General features: G+C 31.1%; 1 protein-coding gene across 1 annotated transcript in view; it reads left to right on the forward strand.

Annotated features, from left to right (window-relative positions):
- Window positions 1-334: 334 nt before the first annotated feature.
- LOC143250754 (N-acetylgalactosamine-6-sulfatase-like) overlaps window positions 335-13,457 on the forward strand; it is a 36,818-nt gene continuing 23,695 nt past the window's right edge. The window contains 5 exon segments of the mRNA XM_076501710.1: window positions 335-458; window positions 1,626-1,700; window positions 4,943-5,045; window positions 5,600-5,743; window positions 9,598-9,664. Of these exon segments, the coding sequence (XP_076357825.1) occupies window positions 335-458; window positions 1,626-1,700; window positions 4,943-5,045; window positions 5,600-5,743; window positions 9,598-9,664 (513 nt within the window).

The following is a 13,457-nucleotide window of genomic DNA, read 5'->3' on the forward strand; positions in this document are numbered from 1 at the left end:
CCATTGGTGGTTGCCATTGGTGGTTGCATCATAGACTGGTACAATACTAGCATGGTATTTTTTCAGACTTGTTATACATACAGAATATTTTAGCAGGCTCCAAAGTATTAAATGTTTATTTCAAATAAATACTTACTTTTCCAAAGAACAAACTTTCAAGTAAGGAAAATGTTAACTCTGTAGTTATTGAAGATTAGGATGAAATCCAATTTATTTAAAATAATAAAAATCAAAATTAGATGTAAAAGTAAGATTATAGTAAAGTTACTTTAATCGTATGGCAGTGTTTAATAGTTTGAATAAGTATCTGCTTTATATATTTCTTCCATTACAGATGGGTTGGGGTGATCTGGGTATTTTTGGTCACCCAAGCAAAGAGACCCCTCGTTTAGATAAAATGGCTTCTGAAGGAATGTTGTTTCCAGATTTTTATACTGCAAACCCATTATGTTCACCATGTGAGTGTTAAAAAATTTTTCAACTCTGTCATTATGTAATATTTTGGTGACTTTAAATATAATGACATTTTTTTCTTCATATTAATTTCTTTATTATAAACCATAATAACAGTAGCAACACAACTGAATACACAATAATGTAAATATAAAATAAATGTGTATTTGTTATTGATTTATTTAGTGAATAGAGAATTTACTGTTGTCCATATTAACAGTAATAGCTCTATATTTTAAATTGCTATATAGCAGTTGTAGGTATTTACACTAAGTTGGTAGAGTTGGGCAAATAGGTAAATTTGTTAATCATTTAACTATTGGGCTCATTAATCAATTGCATTCAATTAACTTACTATTCTAACATGTGACTTGGATAGCTGTAATAAACAGAAACAAATTGTAGTTTAATTTTGTGAGTATTTACACAGACCAGTTAAGCTGCACAACCTTGATATCATAATGTTATTGTTTTGTGGATACTTGTAATACTCAAAAACACTAATAATCAGAAAACCTAATTTGGATTAGTTGATTATTTTACATGACACAAATATATACTTGCAGTAATTTTACTATCAGTTGAGTTAAACTCCCCAGCTTTATAAATTGTTCCTTAATTTTGATTATGTTCACTGTATAACAGATAAAGGTAGTTACATTTTATTGGTCCAGGGTTTTGATTATTTTATTAACATTAACTAAGTTGTTCTGTTTTTTATGTTACCTTCCTTTCATCGAATTTAATATTTAAAAAAAATCAGAATAATTACAAATAACTTCTAAAACAGGAGGTGAAGAATGAAAGCACTGTTCTGGTATTGAATCTTAAACTTACATCTCTCCTTTTGTGAAAAAAAAAAACAGTGACAAAGATTAGAGAAAAGGAGCCAGAAAATAACTTTATCAGCTTCTTACTCAAAGCACTGTATCTGTATTTTAAACTTTTACCTGAATTGCTAATAAAGCAGGCCAACTTAGTTGTCTTTGTTCAGGGAATTGAAAGGCACCCATTACTTCTTGTTGTTGTTGTCTAATTATAATAAACTAAGAACAACATTTTAAATTATAAAAGTTGATTTTTTTGTGTGTGGAATTAATTTGAATAATATAAAATGATTTAAATTTTTCAACAATCTTTTGTTTTGTGCATGTATGTGTGTGTGTATATAGCTAGAGCAGCTCTCTTAACTGGAAGATTGCCACTTAGGAATGGTTTCTATACAACAAATGCACATGCAAGAAATGGTGAGTTTTAGAATGGAAATTGACCAGATTTTTAAACTTTCTTTAAGTTTCTTTAACTTTCTTGCTTGCTCTTATTGATGATTTGTCCTTGTAGTTTATTACTGATTGTGGATGGTTTAGCAATGCTGGTCCATTCACCATTACTTATTTCAAATCATTTGACTTCCTAATCATGCTTTGTTTTTTATCCAGCTATTGTAGGAAATTTGCTTTATTTCTATAAATGCTGGTAACAGAATACATATGTTAACCTTCCATTTTACCATCAAAATGTATGTATTACATTATAAGACAAAGAACATAACTCGTATCTTAAAACATATTATGGTAATTACTGCCAAAACCTTTGGAAGTATTCATCAGTTTAAATTATGAAAATTCTGTGACGCATGCTCGAGTACAGCATACAAAAGTGGCCCCTAATAAGTGGACTGTATGCCACATGATTCCCTTGAAAACCTGTTTTATGGCCCATGCTATGCAAAGTTAAGCAAAACTATATTTGAGGAATGGTGAATTTCCCCCTTGGACTGAGATGTAGTCTTAACTTTATAATCATCATATGAAGTAGTTCAGTGTGTGAGTAATTGGTAACCATTGGGATATACTATTACAACTTAATACTAGTAATACTTTCTAGTCATACACTTTTGTTTTATCCTGGGTGTGACTTTTGGTATCTAGAGGGTACTTTCATATTTTTTAATCATTTAGCTAGTTCTTTTATCCTGGCCATTAAAATAGACTTTTTCGTATGTTACTTTCCTTCTTTACAGCATCAACTTTCTTCTTGCATGGCAATTGCTTATTTTTACCCTGTCTATACTAAAATACACTTTCAATGTACAATCATCCACTGATCTTACATGGTCTTTCTAAATCAAAACCGCTCACTAATCCTCTCAAAATACTTCTGAATTAAAACAGGCTGCCAATTCTCAGGACCCTTCTATAACAGCCTACTGTTTTCTCAAAATCCTTCTGAATCAAAAACACCTGACCAATCCTCAAACTCCTTTTAAAACAACTTGCTATTGACTCAAGATCCTTTTCAATCAATGCAACTCGCTAATCTTCAATCTCCTTCTGAATAACTCACTATTTTGTCAGGATCCTTCTAAATTTAAAACAGCTCATTAAGCCACTCAAAATCCTTTTCAATCAAAACAGCTCACTAACCTTCAAGCTCTTTCTAAAACAGCTTACTGTTTTCTTATAAATCTTTTGAATCCAAATAGCTTATTAATCCCCAAGATTCTTCAAACTTGTATCCTATTTTGCTATCTGTATTTTATGTATAACTAACAAATGGCCATGTTTCCAAAACGTTTTTCAGAAACCCATTTATCAAATTATAAAACTACCAGTTTATAACTACCATCTATTTTCTCTATTATAACATCCTCATGGATCTCATGATAATAATATTTTATTAAACAACACTTTTAAAAGGTTTTGTGAGTCATTATTAAATTGTGTCCAAAGGAATGCTCTTAATGATAAAAATCTTTTTTTGGCAAATTGGTTAGTTATGGGGGAAAAAAGAAATTTCCTGTATCAATGTGCGAGTACTTGTGACACAATTCATTATGAATTTCTTCCACTTGATTCTAATAGCAAAATTAAAACTGGTACACCTATAATTTCATGTTATTTTCTTTTAAACATTTCTTTTCGTTGACAGAAACCTTAATAGTTAGAATTTCACCACTGTTGAATTTTTTTAATCACTAATATCTGTTCCATTGCTCGTTTTTTTATTAAAGTTTTCAAATAAGTATCAGCAAGACGAGGATAAGTTTTTTCCAAGTTTTTACATATACATCAGTCTCATCTACTGTAATAAAATAAAAAGTATGTTGTTGTCCCATAAAACTATTGCAAAAGAACATGTGAGAAATCTCCTTATTCACCTTCAAACATAGAGTATTCTGTCATAAATTTACAGTAACTATGAAATGCTTAGTATTTCCTTCATATTTCTTTCTACCTTCTGGGCTGAGGGTGACACAGTAATTAGCATACCAGACTGTAAATCTGATGTTCAAAGGTTCATGTTTCATTACCACTGAAACAAAATAAACAGATATCAAGCTCTACACTTTATGGCCATGAGTGCATTGTAAAAATGATAGTAAAATCTCATTATTTGATTTGACAAGAGTGGCCAAAGAACTTGTTATGTTGACAAAGTGCCTTACTTGTAGTCTGTTTCTAACATAAGAAAGGCTAGAGCAAATAGCCCTTGTGAAGCTTTAATTAAACAAATCCTCTCTCCTTGTATTTTTTTTATCAATGTCTCCTTTGTTTTATGTAAACAATGAATTTGTGCCTGTGTGTAACTTTTGTTTGTCTATTGTTTCTTCACTCAGCTGTCCCTGAGAATGACTCATGGGAGGGAAAGAGGACCTTTCTGTGAACTGTGAAGTAAAGCCATTTTTTTGTTTTCTGTTTATTTTCCTCAGTCCTTTGTTATATATTGCATGAAGAAACAACATATTATTCTTCAGAGTATATAAAAAGTGAGAGTATGTTGGACTTTGAGCTATAATGTGATTTCAGTTTTTGCTTTTAGAATATATTTTTCTATTTAATCAAGGCTTATGATTTACTTTTAAATCTAGGCTGTTTATCTTGTGTTACATGTTCTTCATTTTCGAGTACACTATTCATCATCAGTAGTGTTACATTTGCTTTCATTTGTTTTTTATGTGTATGGTTTTGTATACACCTGCTTTGCTAATCTATCTTTTCTCTTTTTCAGCATGTTTTGTAAATAGATATCCCTTCATCCAAATTTTCTCAATCCTATGCTTTTTTTTCCCACGACTAAGCATTTCTTAAATCAGCATACAAATACAGCAGACTCTCTATCTAATTTATTTTTTTACTTATTACCCTAATTTCTTAGAATGAAACTCTCATAAACAAGCATTTTAAAGAACTAGATGAAATACTGAGTTGAGAAAAGACAATTTGATAGAAAATTGATATCAGTTTCAGAGTAATATAGAAGTATAATTTGAGTTTTCAAAATATATAGAGTTCCTTGTCTTGCCACTGAGCAAACCTTTTAACATGGTAATATTGTGTTTGACTTTCTGTAAATCTATAAATATTGTTATACATATATTTTCCTAAAAGTAATATTAAAACTTGTATATGCTTTGGTTACAGATGATATAGTGTACTACTGTATTAGATGAAGAATTGTACCATATGAATTTTAATTTTATGTTTAGGTTATACACCTCAAGAAATAGTGGGAGGAATCTCAGACAATGAGCTATTGCTAAGTGAACTTTTAGCTTTGGCTGGATATCAAAATAAAATTGTTGGTAAATGGTATGTATTCATTAAAGATTTTGAAGAGTATTAAGTGGATGAAATGGTGGTAGATTTTTCCACTTCTAGTGGTTCATATCAAACTACAGCTAATGGATAAAACTTGTAATTAAATTGCTACACATCATCTAAAACTTCTTTAAGAAAGTCCTAGACCTACAATTCTGTTATGTTTGATAACATTTGTTTTAGTGAATAACAAAGGTGTAAGTAGTATATAAGCCTATGATGGATGCTTCTCTGGAATGATGTATTACATGCTTTTATAGATTAGTTTTTGTTTGTTTGTTTAGATAAAACAAAGTGTCTTCAAAGATTGCCAATTTCATAATTAAATAATATTATGAATGCATAAACCTTTTTTATTTAACTTTAAAATTCATTGTAGGTTTTAATCTTTTTTTACACTAAATATTGTATGAACTGTACTTTTGTAATATCTGAAACTTTTCCTTCATTGTAAGAATAAATAATTAAAATTTTTTTTTGTACTTCCTCATTTGAATTCTAATACTATGTATTGTTTCTTTGTTTACCACTGTTTTGACCTGCAGGCATCTTGGACACCAAGCTCAATATCTACCATTAAAACATGGGTTTCATGAATGGTTTGGATCATCCAACTGTCACTTTGGCCCTTATAATGAGAAATCAACTCCAAATATTCCAGTTTTCAGGAATGATGAAATGATTGGAAGGTATGCAATATTTTATGTGATCAAGTTAATAGCTTCTATTGAAAAAGAAAATGTTACATTTGTAATACATAAAATACAGTTCTCTTACTATCTGCATAGTTTGAATGCTATTAGACATGATGTTAATAGAATAGTTTTTGAAATTTGTGTGTTTATTCAATTTCTTTTCTTTTGAATCCTTGTCTTATTATAAGTAAGGAAGCAAATTATTAGGAATTTTCTTTAAACAATTTGTTTTTCTTAACCTCTTTGTGTATATATACATGTATGCTGTAAATCATCTGTTACATTGTGTAGCAAATCTGAGAATGTTAGTAATGATATGTTTGTTTTGTAGTATAATCTGAGGATTGTAAGGGAGCCAGTGTTATTAATATTAAGGTTTCTCATTGAATAGTATCAGTTAACATAATCAGTACATTAATCAAGCTTACAATTAAATCTATTAATGCATGAAAATAATATTGACTACTCAGACCTAGTGTGTCAGATTATTATTTTCATTTATTCCAACTATCTAAGTCTCATGAGAATAATCATTTCATTGAATGTAACTGGTTAATGAGCCCAATGAATAAATGATTTGATTAGTAAATAAGACTAATCAACCCAGCTCTAGTGTAATCTGTGTGAAACGTGGTACCATTTTTTGAACGTTCTGGACATCACAGTTAGTTCTAGCTTACAAGATGCTTATGTTATAATAAGATACTGCAACCAAGATTTATATTTCCTGCAAGGCCAACATAAAGAGCTTTTAAAACAACTGGCAGTATTGTTTTGCAACAATTTTAAATACATTATTTGATGGGCCTTGCCTCCTGTTCTAGGATTTCAATGATTTATTTTCAAACACTTCTAAAACAGCTTAGTATACAGTTTGTATTATATTTCAAGCTGGTAATGCTGTTTACATTTGTTTTACTTGTGAATCCCATAGCACACTACTACATAACTACATCCACTTTATACTGGGAGCTTCATAATGCTGAGTTACTTGGAATGTTGCAGCCAAGGTATTAACTCTTATGATGCAGTGATTATTCAAGCTGTAGTAAAACAGTGGAAAAAACCATTATGTGGAGTGATAAGTCCTGCTACTTTTGGTTTACTTTGAATAGACAGATTTGTTTGTTCTGGCATCTTGGAGGACACTTTGGATATAATTTTCATTCTAACTATGAAGTGTGGAGGACAGAGTATAATAAAATGGTGCTATGTTTCATATAGTTGGTTTACAGGACATGGTTAACCACTGATGTGTAGGCAGAGCATGCAAATCATGCACTGCATGACCAATCAGAGAACTAAAAATGTGACAGTAACGTAACATTATACAACATAGTGTGTCATAAAGGTATACTTGTATGTGTCATGACAGTGAAAGAACTAAGGAAATTGTGAATATAACTCTGTTTTCTGTTTGCCTTAAAAAGTTATGAAATTATTCTGAAGACATTTGGAGAATCAATGAACAATTGCCACTCAATTCATGGACTTCAGTTCCTAACATTTGTATTAATTTAGTAATTCTGTTGCAACAAATCTGTGAACCTTTTTGCATTTTTCTCAATTTCTGTACCATGATGTCCCTGGAGAAAACAAGTTCTTAGCTTAAAGTCTGGACCTCAAAATCTCTGAAGAATCCTTTGAAAGACCCATATCTCTCACCAAATCATTCAGTTTACCTTGTGTAAAAAGTTTTGGTTCACCAGATGCTTCAGGTTAAATGATTCCTCTCATCGTTTCTATTGACATCAAATTCAGAATTAGATGAAACTGTATCACATGTCTCCAGTGGAGTAGGTACAAATACATCAGATCCATAAGCAATATGTCTTATTACAGATTGAAGGTTCAGAAAAGAAATTTCCTTTTTATTTCAAGCCTTGCACATTACATGAGCAAAAATAGCAGACATCTCCTTGGTTTCTAGGCTCATGTTAGACCATTGGAAAATTCAGAAGATAAATATTTTTTCTTACCTTTTAATCCACTGTCTCAACTCTTCAACACAAAAGGTGCAAACTCTGTGCAGAGTCCATAATTTGTGTTGGTCCCCAAGTTTTATTCCACTGTACATGTTGTACACTTTTTTGACAAATTCTGTAATATTTTGCTTATGTTTCTTTACAACAAATTACCACAAATATAACAGAATATATTGAGGTAATTTACACAACATCTTGTTGCCATAACCATGAATAACAAATATTGAAAAGAAAAAACAAATGTCAAACTGCATGCATAAACAAAGAAATGATGTCTTGGAGCTTAGCAATTGTTTATATGCTAGCACTGCATTTCCTATGGGTTCTACAATGATAGATAACAAAATGATACCTGATTTCAATTAAATGGATTTACTTTATGTAAAAGTACATGAGATGTTTTGCCAAAAATCAATACATGTATATCATTTTTGGATTCAGCATATGGAAATTTTTGTAGAACATGTCAAAATTTCAAAACAGTGACATCGGTGCAGGCAAATGTTGGTTCATCAACTGTGCTAAGTACTTCCAAAACATCTGCTGTATGATAAATCATCAGGATTACTCAAGATCATAATGATAAGATGTTAGTCTCTCTCTCTCTCTCTCTCAATTAAACTGTAGGTGTTGTTTTTCAAATCAAATATATTTATGTAGTTCTTTGAAATAAAAAAAATATATGTATTGGTAAATTTTTGAAGAACATAGGAAGGCATAAAATAATGTATTAAAACCAAGAACAAAGGCAAGCATTTTGTTTTTGTAGGAACATGTTACAATGAAATTACCTTGAAAATATCAAAGATTACAAATTTATACAAAGAGCACATACAAAATGCTTTATTTGCAGAACCTACATACTCTGTAAAAAATAATTTTGAAGTTTAAAACTATTTCCTTCATTAGTTTTTTCACAATGCAGCAAAACAAACTATCCAATGTTCTTTGTTAACATGAAGATAACCTAGGAAGGTCAGAAGGTTGTTCTCTACTTTAATAGTAAGTGTTAATACCCATATCAGCCATTCTGAAATACAAACTATCCAACAGTTACACAAACTTGATACAATTAGATTTCATGGAGTTAAGAAGCCCAGTTGCTCTAATAGTACATGAGAACTTCCTCACAAGATTTCAGAGATATGTGGTCAAAAGCATCTATTAATTTCAGTGTGCAGTTCCCAGTCTTGGGTGTTTTTCTTTTTTAGCTCCTGAGCTTTTTTTAACTTCAAATTCTTCTTGATTACCTTGTTTATTAGGCTTTCAGATATGCTATTATCATTTGGGTTCAAAAAATACTTTCTCAGAACCATAGCCTTTACTTTGCTGTAGGTGAGGGTGTAGTTTTGCAGACCACTTTTATTCTAAGCACTCTAATATACACATTTTATGTTTCTATGAAGAACATTGAAGCCTTCCTTTGTGAACTTACTATATAAGGTAATTATCCTCCTTTACAAAAAAAAAAAAAAAAAAAGAAAAGTTTTCATATTCTTCTTGCAAGAAATCTAACTGTGACAATATTGTATAACAAGGAAGTTGCTGTGGATTAAGTTGTCAATCGTATATCTCACAACGTCTTGAGTAACTTTAGCAGCAAGATACCATTTGCATTTAGTGGTGGAACTTTGACTTCAAAAGCTGGAAGGAGAGTGTCTGTAGGTAGGATATGTATGAGAATATTCTCTATCAAAAATATATTTCCTATGCTCTAAAATCTCCTGTAAAAATCTTACCTTTTTCTACATTCACATATATAAATCATTTATATAAAGTGCAATTAACCCTTTGTACTTGTTTTGAACAAGGAATCATTTATTATTACACATAATGTTGAAAAGTGATTGTATTTAAATCTAGGTATTATGAAGATTTTCTGATCAATAAAACAACAGGAGAGTCCAACCTTACTGTTATGTTTACTGAGGTATGTTATTTTATCAAGCATATAGTAACACTTAACTTGAGCTAGAAGTTTTGAAAGTTTGTAAAGCATAGTGCATTGACAAGAAATTATATAAAAGAAAATGCAGTTATATAAACCTAGTGAATTAAAAAGTGCATATTAACCTTATGAAAATAATACCATTTTTAAACACCTTACTGGGTGTGTCACTGAGTTACACTCAAAATTTAATTAAACCATTTTACTATTGGAATTAAATTATTATTATCCACTAGGTTCAAGGTTTTATAGTATCTTAGCTTTTATTCTTTTATATGTAACATACGAGCTATAAATAATGTCAATATTTGGTGAAGTATAGCTTTAAGCATAAGGTGATTTTCATGTACACCCTTGTGCAACTTAATTGAAACAAGACGGAAAATTATGATTTTTTTTCACTTTTTTGCATTTTATTTCTAAGAATCCAAAAATTACTCTCAAATTAATACACGATATGACCACCTTTATTTTTCAGAAGATCATTAATTAACTTTGGCATAAAGTCCATGAGTTGACTGCAATCTTCACTAAATTTTGGATCACGGTACCACACCTCAATTATGGCCTCAATTAGCTTATCTTTTGTAGTACAGTCTTTTCCCCCGAAGTCTTTCTTTACAAATTGCCCAAAGATTTTCAATAGGATTTAAGTCTGGAGAGTTTCCAGGCCATTCCAGAACTTTTAATCATGTTGTAGTCATAAAATTCTTCACAAGGTTTGATGTGTGGCATGAAGCCAGATATTGCTGAAAAATGCCAGACCCATCTGGAAATCTTTTTCAATCCTAGAATGACTCTTTTCTGCAAAACTTTGATGTACTATGGTCCTCGCATAATACCTTCTATGATATGTAAGCCTCCGACACCATAGTAGCTGAAAAATCCCCCAAAACATCTTCAAGGGATGTTTTATGAACTGACTGATGTGAGATTCTCAAAGTTTCTCACCTGGAGATCTGCGAACATGCAGACTTCTTTGACCCTGTACGAAGAAATGAGTCTTGTCACTGAGTAACACCTTCCTCCATTGTTCTTGCATCCAGTTCTTGTATTTCAGACCCCATTGATACTGTTTTTTCTTCATTGAGTTGGTAAGTTGTTGTTTGTCTGGTCTCCTTGCCCTTCTAACGCAATTTTGAATGATGTAATATTCCTCAAAATTTCGTCATATATCCCAAAAATAGATCGACCGTAGTGCAAAACACAGCTAATGATGCTGTCTGTGTGAAAAAATGACTATTAAAGGAAATCAGCGAGGCTAGACTGGCCGCCATGCTAAAAATATTTTAAAATGATCATTTGTTTCAATTAATTTTTTACAAGGGTGTACATTTAAGTCTAGATGTGGATGTAACTTACTATGCCCTTTTGACACATGTGGTACAAAGTGCTTTTGCTTAATGCAGCTGAAACAATAAATCAATTTTGTCAACCCTTGACAGGTGCCACACCAACCTTCTGTAGCCTTATGTGTTTGTGGTCATTAGAAAAAGCTCATTTTACAATATAATTCAACAAAACTTGTACTGAAACTGGCACCAAGTTGTCCTTGGGTAAATGTTAATGCATGTTCCCTATAGCACTTCAGTTGTTTCTCGTCTATATATGTTATAGTAAGAGAGACAGTTAAATTATATTTAGGTGTTACTTGTGTGTTTTAGGTCATTATGCATTTGTGTTACAAAGTTCATATTTGAAAGGTTTAATAATTTTTGTAAAATAACCAAAGCTCCCCCTCATATTGCAAGGCTTCATTACCAAGCATGTATAAAAGGATTTTTGCCAGAGACTTTGGTATCTCTACTGTTCTGTCACCTGCAGTTACCTTACTCATTGGCATGTGTAGATATAAATAATTAATGGTAAGAATAAGAAAGGAAAGTTCATGGTTTGTTTGATGTAACTTGGTGTTACTGACACATTTAAATAAGAGTGTTACCACAATAGCTTGGGTATGTAAGCATTTCCTTGATGCATGGGCAGTGCTAAAGAGTTGTATTTCCCACCAGGTAAAAGAAAAACAGGTTAAACACCTGACTTGGTCACCTAAAAAATTGTAATTGCCTTTAATCTAAAGAAGCAGCTACTGTATTATTACAGAATAAACTTTTGATATTTATGTCCACATCACTTCCAGCTTCTTGAGTTTCAGTATTGCATCTTTGTATATATGCATAAACAACAAAGAATTTAAATTTCATTGTTTCTTGAGCTGTCACTGGTGGAAGCTATTCTGTGATAGGGGTGAAAAGGAGTTTCTAACTGTACTGCATTTGCTGACGATAACTGAAACAAGACAAAAATAACAAGCATTTCTTCAGAGATACAGAAAATTTGGATTGTTCTCTTAAACTTTATGCTGAAAATGTAATGTTTAATATAATCAAGCACACTAATTACAAAAACTACTTTGTCTGATGGTTTTTTATGTTGCTTTATTTACAGAATAGTGTACTGGATACATTTTTTTTCATGAAAAACTGTATATAAAAAAGATAGTCATAATTCATAAAATGTTGTGCAGTAACTTAATCTAGTGTCTGAAATAAATATATACAACAGATTATCAGAATTTTTTCAAGATTATCTGCTTATCTATAACAAGATTATAATCCTTCTACATGCCTTTCATATTATCAAACAAACTGAACAATAACTGATTCTGCTGAAAGTGGGCCTTTATAAAAGATGAAAATATTATGTAGGTAAAATACACGTGTATTTTAATACACATTTTTTATGAATGGCTCAGAGCTGACATGGTTTGAATAAAATAATGTAAAATGATGTGATGCAAAATTTGTTAGTTTCCTAACAATGCTAATGAAACTTGTTCCTGTTTCTTGGAACCCAATGAACAAGTCTCTGCAGATGAAAAATGGATAAAAATGTTTTAGTGATAAGACTGCCAAGGAATTTGCTAAGTGTTTAAAAGAAGTCTAAATCTAGAATTATTGACTGACATTGTTTATGCTTGCTACATGTAGAAAATTATAGTGTAAAAGGTATACATGAAGCTATTGTTAGAGCTCTACAAGATATAAAATTAAATGAAGAGCAATTATTAAAAAAAATCGGTGTGTTTGAATGTGATTAACACATCTGTAAACCAGAGTAAAACAACTTGTGACACAACTGGTGGAGGATGTTCTCTCTCATTTACATCTACTGCTTAGCACTGAATTTTGATTTGCTCACTGAAGGTGATGTTAAGTGTAGATAATAGAAATTAAAGTCTGTTGATACAGCCAAGGCACTTTAAAATTATTAATGTTCTCAGAAAGTAGTAAAATTTGAAGAAATAAACCAATTATTACAGAGATGGCTTTGATGCACATTGAAACAAAGCAAATGATTGGTTAGCTATGGTGATCAGTATGAGCTGTTATGAAGTATACTGTAATGATAAATGTACCTTTTTTAAAACATTACAATGACCAAAAGGCATGATAAATCACTAAAATCATGCACCTACTTATAAGAGATAAGAAGCAGGTGTAATTGATTTTTTTTTTTCATTACTGGTTTGGTATTTGGGATATTATAACAGTGAAGTCAGATAAGTTTCAGAGTTGTGACTGCTGGATAGCAGAAGCTTGCACACATTGAGAAGGGCTTTGCCACTTAGTTTGTCATCATTTGCAATCATTTTGTAATTGCTGTGGTAATGAAAGCTTTAAACATGTAAAGCTTTTGGGGAAGTGCAAGTACTCCAGTAAAAAGAACTTAAAATCTCCTAGATGAAATCATTTGCTGCATTGGAAAAGGCTTT

The sequence above is a fragment of the Tachypleus tridentatus genome, chromosome 5 (assembly GCF_004210375.1).
Source record: "Tachypleus tridentatus isolate NWPU-2018 chromosome 5, ASM421037v1, whole genome shotgun sequence".
Lineage (NCBI taxonomy): Eukaryota > Metazoa > Arthropoda > Merostomata > Xiphosura > Limulidae > Tachypleus > Tachypleus tridentatus.